We start from the raw sequence: 14,388 nt of genomic DNA on the forward strand, positions 1-14,388 counted from the left end.
CTTTCGAGGGTCGTAGCTTGGCGACCTGGTGTGTATGGAGCCAAAGTCCTACCCCACCACTGGTCACAATTTGGGGCTCCTGCCACCTATGATTTCAGAGATACTGGGCTCCTTGCACAGCCTGTCAAAAGCTACATACAGAGCGGCCAGTTTAAGTACAAGCTGGCATAGTTTGTTTGCAGCAGACTGAGAGGTTGTGCTAACAGTGCCCCTCACTTCTTTTCAGAGGCACTGAGTTCAATGAACAGCTTGGAGCCTTGGACCAATGGTAAAGCACCATTGGTCCAAGCTCTCCAATAAAAATGCTGCAGTGGAGGCTCTTATCTCACTGCAGTGTCATAGAAGGAGGCATGTGTCTTAAAGACACATGCTCCCTTCCAGCCCAGCCCTCTTAACTACAAGGAGAAAACATGTGTTTATGGGTACAAGATTTGCCCATTATCCAAAGTTTTTCTCACACAGTTTAGAGGGAGAATGAGAATCTGCTGCTGCTGAAAATGTTATAACATAATATTTTACTGTGAAATTACTAATTTGAAGTAACTTCAAACTTCGGTAATTTGTCCATTAAGCCACCTGCATGAGTACAGTTTTTGAAAATTTAGTAAGTTACCTTAAAAACAATGTATTTTACTTACTTATGGTAATTAACCACTTGCCACCCAGGCCAATTCTGAGGCCCCGTACACACGTTTGAGAAACTCAACGAGCAAAACACATCGTTTTGCTCGTCGAGTTCCTTGTGAAGCCGCCAAGGATCTCGGCAAGCCAAGTTTCCTCATTGACTAATGAGGAAATAGAGAACATGTCGGTTTCCTCGGCCAAAAGTGTACACACGACCGGGTTTCTCGGCAGAATACGGCTCCGATCGAGTTTCTGGCTGAATTCTGCCGAGAAACTCGGTCGTGTGTACGGGGCCTGAGACTTCTCTCCTACATGTAAAAATCATAATTACTCAGAACTCCCAAACTATACATATATATATATATATATATATATATATATATATATATATATATATATATATATATATATATATGTTTTAGCAGAGACCCTAGGGAATAAAATGGTGATCGTTGAAACTTTTTATGTTACACAGTATTTGTGCAGCGTTTATTTTCTGTAAAAAAATATTTTAAGAATAAAAAAAAAAAAACACTAAAGTTAGCCCAATTTTTTTTGTATAATGTGAAAGATGGTGTTGCGCCGAGTAAATAACATGTCACACTTTAAAATTGTGCACACTTGTGGAATGGCGCCAATGTACTTAAACATCTTTATAGGCGACGCTTTAAATTTTTTTACAGGTTAAGGCCCGGATTCACATACATCGGCGCATATTTCTGCCGCCGTAGCGTATCTCTTTTACGCTACGCCGGCGCAGCGCACAGAGGCAAGCACTGGACTTACAAAGCACTCGCTCCCACTCGCTCTTAAAGATACGCTGGGTTTCCTCGGCGTAAGCCAGCGTAGGTGGGAGTGGGCGTGAGCCATACTAATGAGGCGTGACCCCATGTAAATGATGGATTGAGCGTCATAAAGATACGAATAACGTACAGTGCATGCACCGTCCCGTGGACGCATCCCAGTGCGCATGCGCAGAATCACGTCGGAACTACTCCCTAAGATACGACGGATCACTGCCTACGACGTGAATGTAACCTACGCCCAGCACTATTCACGTACTACGTAAACAACGTAAAATACGACGGCTCTGTTCCCTGGTCCATACCTTAGCTTGAGTTGCGCCTCCTATATGGGAAATAACTTTACGCCGGACGTACGCCTTATGCAAACCGCGTATATTATGCGCCGGGCGCAAATACGTTCGTGAATCGGCGTATCTCCCTCATTTGCACATGTGCATAGAAAATCTATGGGAACAGAAAATGCGCCCAGCGTAAATATGCGCCCACGATACGACGGCGTAGGCAAGTTACGTCGGTCGTTGGAAGCCTATTTTTAGGCGTATCTCAGATTGTGGGCACGGCGCATAGTTAGACTTACGCGGCGTATCTCGAGATACGTCGGCGTAAGTGCTTTGTGAATCCGGGCCTAAATGTTTAGAGCAGTGTTTTTCAACTCCAGTCCTCAAGGCACACCAACAGGTCATGTTTTCAGGCTTTCCATTATTTTGAACAGGTGATTTGATCAGTTTCACTGCCTTAGTAATCACCACAGTCGTTTCATCTAAAGGAAATCCTGAAAACATGACCTGTTGGTGTGCCTTGAGGACTGGAGTTGAAAAACACTGGTTTAGAGTTACAGAGGAGGTTTAGTGTTAGAGGCCCAGATTCACATAGAACTGCGGCGGCGTAATGTATCGTAGATACGTTACACCGCCGCAAGTTTTCATCGCAAGTGCCTGATTCACCAAGCACTTGCATGAAAACTTACGCCGGCGGCCTCCGGCGTAAGCCCACGTAATTCAAAGGGGCGCGCTCCGTTTTGAAATTCCCGCCGTGCTTTGCGCGAAGTGACGTCATTTTTTCGAACGGCGACGTGCGTAGCGGACGTCTTACGCAAGAACAAAAAATTTTTACATTTCGAAGCGGGAACGACGGCCATACTTTATACAGCACATATGTGGGCTGTGTAAAGTTAGGTCAGGTAAAACGACGACTAAAATTGCGACGGGAAACTAGACTAGCGACAACGTACCGAACGCTGTAAAACCTCATTTGCATACCCGACGCTGGAATACGACGCAAACTCCACCCAGCTGCGGCCGCAGTATTGCATCCTAAGATCCAACAGTGTAAAACAATTACACATGTCGGATCTAAGGGCTATCTATGCGTAACTGATTCTATGAATCAGTCGCATAGATACTCTGAGAGATACGACGGAGTATCTGAGATACTCCGTCGTATCTCTGCTGTGAATCTGGCCCCCTATTTTTGTTCTCGCTCTAACTTTTGCGGCATAAGGAACCTGTGTGTATCTGGCTAGCCAGTGCCTCAACAGTCACTGTGCTCACCACACGTCGTTGATTTGTTCTAGTTACAATTTTTGCTGAAAATAAGAAATAAAACAAAAAACAAAGTATAACTAAAATCTTTTTTTTTTTGAGTTTTAGACAGAGTGAAAGGGGATTATAACCTCTGTCAATTTTTTATTGCTGTCTGTTTCCCCTTTAGGGAGAGTCACCTCTTTTTTATTCCTGTTTATCATTAGGACCCTGGTGACAACCAAGGTTTGTCTCACTTTTTCATTTTGGAGGGCTTTACTCTCACTTCCTGTTTTGGCTATGGGACAGGAAGTGGGCGCAATTTCCATAATGGGACACAGATGGCAAAAAACTGACATGTTTGTAACTTGTGTATGTATGCTTGTTTCCAATAATGTCCTTTTTTTTGGGGGTCATAACCTTTCCTTGCTCTATTTAAATGAAAAATGTTTTGCCTTTAGTTCTACTTTTAGTTATCACTGGAACAATAATCGGGGGAAGGTCTTCCAACGGGTTCCTTTGGTGTATTTTCTTTAACTTCCTGATGTATCTACAGCACAGAAAGTAAAGGGAATCTCCCCAGTGTGACACAAATACTGTAGCAAAAAAAAAAAAAAAACAATAACAGGGAATTTGAACCCTTTCTCATTTTGAGTCCTGGTAACATGTTAAGAAGGTGAATATTTCAGGGGGGCATAGAGAACCAAAAAACGGTTAAGCTTTAATCATGACTCTGAACTCATAGGACTTTCTCTCCTCACTTCTAGTTACTACTTGGAACAGTGGCAGAGGAAAGGAAGGTGGTTATGTGGAGCTGAGAAGGGGAAACTAAATGAACCTGTTACTTTACCCTGTATGAGCAAAACACAGGTTCACTTTGAGCTGAAGACTATAGTTTAAATGCTAAGAGATTTTTTTTTTTTTTTTTTAAAGAAACCTTCCTCTTATTTAAGAAGTAATGTCACTATGATATGTGTATTTTTTTTTTCCTGAGCCGTCTTATTCTCTAGATGTAAAGCCTGTGTGTAATAAAACTGCTTGGCCACCAAAAATAAAAAGGTGTGACTCAGTCATGATTTAATTGACAAAATTATTACTGCACTATGTAATGCTTCTCTGAAGATTACCCTATTTTCGTAGCTGGTTTTTATTAGTTGCAGGAGCCGGCATGTGATTTTTGTGATTGTGTGTGCTGATGCCTGCACGGGGAGGAGGGATCAAGGCAAGGTTGATTATGTAATCCACGTGCCACTGAGAGAATGAACAGGGGTGACCTGCAAGAGCCACTGAAAAGTGCCCTTATGTTGTTTCATTCAGGTCGGCTCCATAGGATTTTTCATCATCCCATCAAACATGTGAGGGCTGTTTTATGGAGGCACAAAATGGCTAAACTTCTTAGACATCTCACTCAAGAAATCTTTTCCAACCTAGAAGGTGTTCATTTAACAAACAGGAAAGACCACTAAATATTATCCAAGAGTGAGACATGGAAAGCTGCATGGATGAAGTCGCACATTACAAATATTATTTGTACTTTTGGGCTTTTTTTAAGACCTTATGAGAATGACATCATACCTATGACTAGTTTTTAATAGCTTTTTCTTCAAAACTCAAGTCTGGAACTGTTAAAACCAGTGTTCCAAGATATGCAAACTGCGTCTACGTTCTGCTAACTTTTTTAGACCAATTTTGTTAATAAATCGATAGAACAGACTTAAACTGCAATTTACCAAATGCTTTTTATTTGCTGATAATGTAAAACATGGGTTCAAAGATGATAATTTTATTTTAAGCTTGTAAAAAGAAGGAAATTAGTGCATTTTATTTTATTTTCCTCTGCTTTATTTGGCTTGAATTGGCTGACATGTTGGTTACATTTATAAGGTTTGGGGAAGACATGCAAAAGTATGTTATATTTTATCCATTGACATGAAGATAATTTAAATATACAATGGGCCACATTGGGATAGTGCTTCAGGGCAGCCAGTAAAAATCATGGGGCCCCGTACAACCTACCTACTAGGGAAAAACACCTGCCTACACCCTCCCCCCACCCCTTTCCACCGCTGATGTTGAAAAGCAAAATCAGTTACACAGAGTGACTCTGCTAGTGTCTGTGCAGAATACAGTATCAGAGAGGAAACCCACAGGGAGACTCAGCACCCTGCCGGCTTGATGAGGCCCAGGCCTGGTACAGAAGTACTGCTGTTCCCCAACAGACAGCCCTGTAGTGCCTGTAAAGTTTTCTTTTGCCAGTAGCAACTTATTAGGGAAATCCATTTAGTACTATTAAGGTGGAATCTAAATGGCTGCACCTTTTTTATATATATATGCACCTGAATAGGCTGCAGTTATTTTTTTTAAATGGACCTAGCATTATTTATATTTTGTTCATGTTAGGTGTGTGGTACATGGATTTTAAGTAATGTATAATGCCCTGTACACACGATCGGTTCGTCTGATGAAAACGGTCCGATGGACCGTTTTCATCGGACGAACCGATCGTGTGTGGGCCCCATCGTTTTTTTTTCCCATCGGTGAAAAAACATAGAACCTGTTTTAAAATGTTCTGATGGTTAAAATACCGATAGAAAAAAATGATCGTCTGTGGGGAAATCCATCGGTCAAAAATCCATGCATGCTCAGAATCAAGTCGACGCATGCTCGGAAGCATTGAACTTCATTTTTCTCTGCACGTCGTTGTGTTTTACGTCACCGCATTGGACACGATCGGATTTTTAACTGATGGTGTGTAGGCAAGACTGATGAAAGTCAGCTTCATCGGATATCTGATGAAAAAGTCCATCGGTCCGTGTGTACATGGCATAAGTGTAACATTTTATTACCTTTCATAGAGATTACTGTACTCCCCCGACAAATTTTGAATCTGCTTTTCTCTCCAAAAGGTCTGTACCATCTTTCTTCAGACATCCAGGGTCAGCGTCTAATTACAAGACTTCTCTGCCCAGAAATGACACAATGATGTTGATTCCGGGGGCCTGTGCATTTATTTACCTGCTGTTTAGGCAGATTATTTCCCTCCTGTCCCCCCACCACAACCTCTGCCATCTTCTGACTTGCAACAAGTTACAATGTCAGGCAGGCAGAGCAATTAGAGAGCAAGAGGAAGTATAGGGAAATGCTTCCTCTTGCCTGCAGTATACTAATGACATAATTTTCCCATATTCCTAGTTTTTGCCCAGGCACAGTCACTTGGCTAGAGCTCAAGACTGCTTTGAAACCGTAAAAGGTTTTTATAGAAAAATCTGTGCTGTTGCTGTGTATTGTATGGCAGGAAATTATTCATACCAACTGACAGGTCCACTTTATTGGGGCGTTTTTGGAGAAATAACCCCCAAAAATGGGTGTGCCTACTAGTAAAATCTGGCATCCTGCAACTACTATAATGATTCTTAGCAAGCTGTGAGAGAAGCAGATAAAAGAAAGATAATTCTGTTCTGTTGCTATGGGTCACTACAATTTGCACCCTATACTTCAACTTATGAACAAGCTGTTACTAGTTTATCTGTTTTATGGCCAGTTGAACATTGTAGTTTGCAGGGGGAAAAAAAGAATGCAGATTATCTATGTTGTGTGCAGTATTTTTGTCTTTTGACCCAGGAGTCAAAACAATCTGTTGCAGAACTCCGCAGGGGCAGAAACATGATAGAAAACTCATATATCTTAAAATTTATGAATGTTTCTTGGTGGTCTAAAGCACAATTGGGAAAGGGAGTACTTAGCCTTCTAAACTGTTTAATGTTTGTTCTCGAGGAAGGTCAGTTTGAGTTCTTATTTAGATTTATTGTAACAAATATAGAATGTCAGTAGCAAATCCAAAGACTAGCAAGTTACAAGTCGGGGTTACTGGATTTATGTTTCATTATAATGACGTGAGGATAATTCTTTTAGCTGCATGACCATTTCATTAGTCACAGTTTGTAGAAACAAATCTTTGTACAAATAAAGGTTTGAATTAAAACAAAAACAAATGAAGTCACGTTTATCCTTGTCTTCCGTTTGGCAAGAGCAATGAGCCGTTTTTACTGATTGTTCATCTAGTTAAAATAGCAGGAAATTCAGTATTTTTAAAGTGTCCACAACTGGTTGATGAGTCTGTATAGGAAAGCTTGAGCGGAGTAGTAGTAACCTTCTCTGGTTTGGCTTGGAAACAGATGCTTTATGTATTTATATGTATATGTATAATTAATCATTTTTGGACACTTTGAGATGCAATGATATTGCATGTTTTTGATTTTTTTTTAATCAAGAGGGGCTGCCAAATCCTAGGAATGTATTTCCATGGACAATAAGTGCCTTCTAAATGACAGAGCCAAAGTAGAAAATGCCATGTTCAGGGAGAGTGTGTTGAGGCAAGGCTGCCCAAACTTTTGTGAAGGGTTTGGATTGTGGTTGTCTGTGCATGACATTGCATCTGCACTTATGTGAAGTTAGCTTTACATACAGTCCTGGTCAAAAGTTTAAGACCACTTGAAAAATGGCAAAAAATCATATTTTACATTGTTGGATCTTAACAAGGTTCCAAGTAGAGCTTCAACATGCAACAAGAAGAAATGAGAGTGAGACAAAACATTTTTTGAGCATTCAATTTAATGAAAACAACGAATAAACTGAAACAGGCTGTTTTTCAGCTGATCAAAAGTTTAGGACCACGCCTCCAAAAAAAAAAAAAAAAACCCCAAAACAGAAATCCAACTTCCAAACATGAACTCAGTAATGAGTAGCTCCGCCGTTATTGTTGATCACTTAAAAAAATCGTTTCGGCATGCTTGATGCAAGCGTTTCCATGAGGTGAGTGGGAACATTTCTCCAAGTGGTGAAGACAGCCGCATGAAGGCCATCTACTGTCTGGAACTGTTGTCCATTTTTGTAAACTTCCCTTGCCATCCATCCCCAAAGGTTCTCAATTGGATTTAGATCAAGGGAACATGCAGGATGGGCCAAAAGAGTGATGTTATTCTCCTGGAAGAAGTCCCTTGTCCTGCGGGCATTGTGTACTGTAGCGTTGTCCTGTTGAAAAACCCAGTCGTTACCACACAGACGAGGGCCCTCAGTCATGAGGAATGCTCTCTGCAACATCTGGACATAGCCAGCGGCCGTTTGACGCCCCTACACAACCTGAAGCTCCATTGTTCCACTGAAGGAAAAAGCACCCCAGACCATTATGGCGCCCCTCCAAGAGTGAGAGGGGAGAGACAAAAAAGATGATTATAGAACATGTTCTGACCTGTCACAGTGCTTCCCTCAGTACAAATGGGCACATGTTCAAATATGGATGTTGTCTTACCCTAATTCAGAAAATGTTGGAGTTCACAAGACCAAAAAGAATGTCACAAAGAATTGTGTTTGGACCTTTTGTAATGCATTGAGGATGAACCTGATTTGTTGAATTCAGAATTGGATGTTTACATATGATCCAGAAACTATTTCTACATTTTTCCAAAACTCAAGTTGGTACTCAAAGAAACCTTTTCTTTGTCAGACAAGACTTTGACAGAGAGCAGACCTACTGTTATTGACTAATGAAATACACTGGGGAGGTCAGCACTAATGGAGTGAACTTGTTGCTGTGCCATGTATGGGCAAAGAATGGGTAATTTGTCTACATAAGTGAATTAGCATTAGAATTCATTGAAACTATTTTAAGGCCTTGTGGTCATGTATTAAATACTCTAATGTCCAGACTGCACCTTTACACAATGATGTGGTTTAGATAGAGGTAATTAAAAGCTACAGTTCATTGTATTTTATATTAATCCTGCCCATCTGTACTGAGGTAAAATCTCACTTTTCTGTGGGCTTAGAGGAAGCTCGTTGCAAGTTTGTCTGAAGCATAATAAGTTCCAATAAATCCTTACATTTCTAATTTTTTTTTTTTCAGTTTCCTTTGACATGCATTTTAGGCTTATGCGCGTACACACAATCGGCTTTCCCGTCGGAATAACCTTGGATGGTTTTTCCGACGAAATTCCATGCAAGCTTGTCTTGCATACACACGGTCACACCAAATTCCGCTCGTCAAGAACGCGGTGACGTACAACACGTACGACAAAACGAGATCAATGAAGTTCAATAGGCAGTTCGGCTCTTCTGCTTGATTCTGAGCATGCATGTTTTTTTGCGTGTCGGAATTCCATACAGACGAACGGTTTTTCTGCTAGGATTTTTCTCCATCGGGAAAATAGCGATTCTGCTCTCAAACTTTTGCTAGCGGAAATTATGACAGAAAAAGTCCGATGGAGCATGCACATGGTCGGAATTCCCATCCAAAAGCTCACATCTGACTTTTTCCAACGGGAAAACCGATCGTGTGTGCGCGGCATTAGTATTCTATAAAAAATGTAAACACTGAACACTTCATAGGGTTCCTAAAGCCTGTTGTCTTGCATAAGAGTAGAATTTCCTAAGTACCATATAATTGTTGAAATGATAACTTTCCGCCTGCATACTGAAAATGACGGTAATGTCCTCCATCTCTTCTAAGACTTTCAGAGTTATCCCATTCTAAAAACTATCTGACTCCTCATGTAAGTCTTTGGATTTTTTGGATGTTTGTTATTGCATTCATTAGGCAGAACGTGCCATTCTAATCTACAGCGGGACATGGTGCCAGATTCTTATCAAAGCACCAGTGGCTCTAATATTTGTAAGCTGGAGTTTTTTCTTCTCCACTAACAAGGGATTGAGTGTCATGCATTCTGGAAATGCTTTCAAGGCATGCTTAGCCAGGACAGAAATATTTTCACTTGCAGGGTTACTAGGGAGACAAAGATTACATGAGTCAGTATCCTGGGTCTGTGACTCAGGAGTGTCCATTTATTAAATGTTTCCATCTCAAAGTTGTTGTGTAATTATTATAGGCATGGATTTATATGATGAAAAAAAAATATGAAGACCATTTTAGAAATTAACAATTTCTCTGTGTTTTATAGTACTACCTATTTTAGCAAATGTCAGTTACGTTTTTAGACGCCTGTGATGAGAGGCTACCATTGCATACCTCTCCTGAATATTATACTTGTCTAGATGCCATACCGATCTGGTGGCTTAAATCTCTTATGAGACACTACTGACCAAGGATCAAGTATGCAGATCAGGAGTTCAGACTTTACTTTCACTTTCTTTGACTAGTACATGTTCTGTGATGCAGATGATTTCAACTGTAATAAAGTAGTGCCACCTAAATCAGGTTTATTTATTATTTTTTGTGGTGTGGACAGAGCTCTATCCCCTGTCAAGTCCAGCCACATCACTAATGCCTAGTACACATAATCCAGAAAATTGGATGAAAAATACAGATTTTTTAGCGATCGTATGATAATCTGATCGTTAGTACATAGCTTTCAAGTGCCGATCTTGATAGTTTGTGCGAAATTATCTGAAGGGACATATTGTACAATATTTGTTTAATCAATACAGTATCAACCTGAAAAAAAATCAGAAGACCAAGACCACGCATGCTCTGAAATGACAGAATACATTACAATACAATACAACACATTACATCACTTTCGAAGTTGTAATGAGAATTTTTGGAACTTAAGTAACCTTTTCATTTTCGATATGAGACTAACGTGCAAAAAAAACAAACAGACGATCATTTGTCTGATATTCTTATCGTGCGTACAAAGCTTAAAATTGCTTAGCTCAGTTTGTTCAGTCTACTTGTGTCATTCGTCTCTGTATAATTTATAGAGGTAAAGCAGCTTTCTGTGGGGGTACCCAATGAAGAAGAGGAGCTTGGAGCGCAGACGGGGGACCCCAGAAGAAGAGGATCAGGCTGCTCTGTGCAAAACCATTGCACAGAGCAGGTAAGTATAGGCATGTTTGTTATTTTTATTTAAAAAAAAAGCGAGGGTTTACAATTACTTTAACATTTAGTGAGGTTTTAAATTCTCCTTGATCTCCACTCAAAACCAATAAGCCTGTTTTAGGTGGAACAGTTGTTTAAATGTTTTTGTTTGTAGAGAAAAGTCAATGTTATACTTTGGCAGTGGGCAGAGGCTTGTAGCAGCTTTCAGTATATTTAATTTGCTTTCATTTATGTAAAGAAATTGCCTCAGCTAGTGTTGACCACATGTCCAGCTCTGAACACTATGCAGGAGTCAGAGATAGCAGGTTATTACCTACAGTGAGCTATGATGTGTAGACCACCAGAGTAGTGACAAGTGATGTATCTGCCCCCAGGGTAAAACAAAGGTTTACATATTACACTAGAAATTTGAATGTTTTCAAAACATTTTGCCAAGACAGTGGAACTTGGCAGCCATGAGTGCTTTTTTTTCCCTTCAGTTTTGCATATTTGGATTAAACATTATTAACTTTTTTCCTTGATTTTCCTACAAGCAACTATGAGCAACCTAGTAACACAGCTAAGAATTTTTCACAGCACTTAGACTTGTCTTCATGGCTACCAAAAGATTACACACACAAATCACTGCACAAAAGTAGCAAACGAGCCAGAGAGCTAGATAACCACACCAGACAATTGTCTTGTCCAAACTCTTAAATAGCCCCCAAAGTGAAATGTTTTATAATCTGTTTATGTGCGGTAGTCACGGAAAAAAAAAAGAAAAAAAAGAAAGAGGTTTGGGCACAGAATAACTGATAGAAAGAAAGAGACTTTTTTTTGGGTTCCAACTGAAACACAATAAAGCACATAATTAACTTTACAATTCTTTGTGTTTCTCGTTTGACTGCAGGGAGGAGATGAAAGGGGACTGCTAGGCCTTGCATTCCATCCCAATTATAAGAAAAATGGAAAGCTGTATGTGTCGTACACCACCAACCAAGAACGCTGGGCCAGCGGACCTCACGACCACATTCTTCGAGTTGTGGAATATACGGTGTCTAGGTACCACATCTACCACTTTTTATTATTGAAGGCAGTGAATATCCACTACAAGCTGCTCTTACCTGTGCACAAATGTGAATGAAATATTTGACATTGCATCCTGCAGGTTTAGTAGCAGCAGTTGGTGGTCTGCATCTGCAGGATTACCAGTCAGAAAATCAGCTATAGTAGATGCACGAAAATATCTCCCCCACAATACCAACTATATTTTTATCATGATGACTTTTGATAAGCTCTAGATTTTTTTTTGCTGCTTAAAAAGGAACAAGTGTCGGTTCACACCAGTGTGTTCTGCGAGATCGCATGTGATTCGCACTGCAGTGCAAATCACATGCAATGTCTGTGTGATGCGATTTCAGTTATACAGATAGTATGGCTGATATCGCATCACATTGGGACCAATCTTGCACAGGACCCTTTTTTTGGTCCGCACCAGAATCGGATTGCATGGGTGTTCATAACGATACGATCCAATTAATGTCTGAACTGTCAGTTCGCAATGCGAAATGCGAACTGAAATGGTGGTGTCATTAACAATGTATTGAAACTCCCAGCAGTTTGCATATGGCAGTGTGAACTGCCGTGCAATGCGGGAACTCGCAGTGGATTTTCAGGGTTCCCGCATCGCACAAGTGTGAACCGAGCCTTAATGTATAGAAAGAAAGTGAAAAACAACTGCGCTAAGATAATGATGATTAAATAAATATAAATGTGAATAGCATGAAACTATTGTGCAAAGCAGCAACTAACCTGCAAACAAACAGTGGGCAAATTAAGAAAATAAATAGTTGCTCTAAGTCCTAAAAAATCCTTAGAGGGATATTCTGAATGCTGCCAAAACAGGGAGCATCCAATTTGCACATATAACTTAAGCTCTGAATACAGTTTAACATAAATGATCAATAAACCATAAACAAAAAAAGAATATGTGAAAAATAAACAAAGTCCTAAAGGGTTAACATAAGGGTCAACATTGAAATGACCATGTGCAAAAAGTCCAAATAAAAAAGTGAAATAGTCCATCCACAAAACACACCCGTGTGAAATCCAAATGGCTAGACTCTATGATGGAGTATTGCAGCCAGAGTGATATCCACCACCATGAAGAGGTAAACTGCTTACCAGAACCGATGGTCCATAGGACCTAATCCAGCATGTGTGTATAAATCAGCGAGCCACTGACAGCAACCAATCCGTAGTGTAGTAGACCTCGGATAGACTCCTCAGCTTTCATGCTTGTTAATAGTTATACCATGTAAGGAAACGAATGCCTCATATAGTATAGTATAGGGCCCGAGACGGCTTGACCTATCACAAAAAGCGTAGGGCGGAACGAGCGGCGTACTGACGTCATCACCCGCATCGGCTTGGTCTCCATACGGACGGGTTTGCCTGTTAGCGTCCGGCCGGCACTACAGGCTTGAGGCTGATCTTTCTTAACCTAACTGTGAGTTTCACACCTGTCAGTTTTTTAGGCAGACCTGGACGGACGCTCCGTGCAGGTCTATGGAGCCACGGATGTCATCGGTGACATGCCCACTGACATCCGATCCGCTAAAGTGTGACGGATGGAAACCCTATTTTCCATCCGTCTGGCGGATTGGTTCAGGTGAAGGCTGACCGTCTTCATCCGATCCCCCATAGGTGGAAGCAGCGCTCTAACAGGTCGGTTCCTGCACAGTGTGCAGAGACAGACCTGTCATCTGCCTGCTCAGCGGGGATCAACGGAGCGATCCCCCGCTGAGCAAAGCGGAGCCCGTACATGTACACGCCTGTGTGAAAGGGCCCTTACTATCCTTTAAAAAAAAAGTGCAGGAACCTCCACTGGGGGGGGGGGGGGGGGGGGGGGGGGATGTGTCTGAGGGATCTTTCCTGTGGGTGGAGAGCAGAGCTGAAGAGCTGAAGCCATCTCACATTACCTGGTTTCGTTTTGGTCACAATGAGTCTGTGTCCTGTGTGCAATGGATATACATGCACCTTACGCAACTCCACTGGTCTCCATGCTTTCTCATTATGGTGCAGATTTGGAAACTGTTCACATCCAAATTAGGTCCGTTCATATTGCTGCAGTGCGTTAAAGTATATGCAAACCTAAGTGGCCTTAAAAATAAAGAAATGGATAGAGGCCTAAGTGAGTAATGTATTCAGCACACTGGTCATATCCATGGCTGTGCTGGTCGGGATAGATTGCTTGTCAAGCTCTGTGTGGGCTGCAAGAAAATTAAGCCTGTACTCAGAACTAAACATGTTAGTCAACCTAAATAAATGTAAATGGATTAAGCTCTTATTCCCTATCCATGAAGAAATATTCTTACGCGTTACGCCCATGTGGGGCTTAATAGTAGAGGCCTCTTCTATTAAGCCCCCATGAGTGTAACGAGTCAGATCCATCCTCCATGGGTGGGAAATTAAAGCTGAAGCCATTTTCATTCATTTAGGTTTACTAACAAGTTTACAATGTGCTGGTTCTAAGTGTGGACAGGTGCCATTTTCTTGAATCACTGTCATACTGCTAAATTATTTCCGATGGCAATTTTCAATACTCCTTAAATTAATACCTGGT

General features: G+C 41.0%; 1 protein-coding gene across 1 annotated transcript in view; it reads left to right on the forward strand.

The window, feature by feature from the left end:
- The window catches only part of LOC120919398 (hedgehog interacting protein), a 136,608-nt gene that overhangs the window by 82,116 nt on the left and 40,104 nt on the right, over positions 1-14,388 (forward strand). Inside the window, exon 5 of the mRNA XM_040331555.1 lies at positions 11,674-11,825. Coding sequence (XP_040187489.1) covers positions 11,674-11,825 — 152 coding nt within the window. The remainder of the gene's footprint in view (positions 1-11,673; positions 11,826-14,388) is intronic.

This window comes from Rana temporaria, chromosome 1, assembly GCF_905171775.1.
Source record: "Rana temporaria chromosome 1, aRanTem1.1, whole genome shotgun sequence".
Classification (NCBI taxonomy): Eukaryota; Metazoa; Chordata; class Amphibia; order Anura; family Ranidae; genus Rana; species Rana temporaria.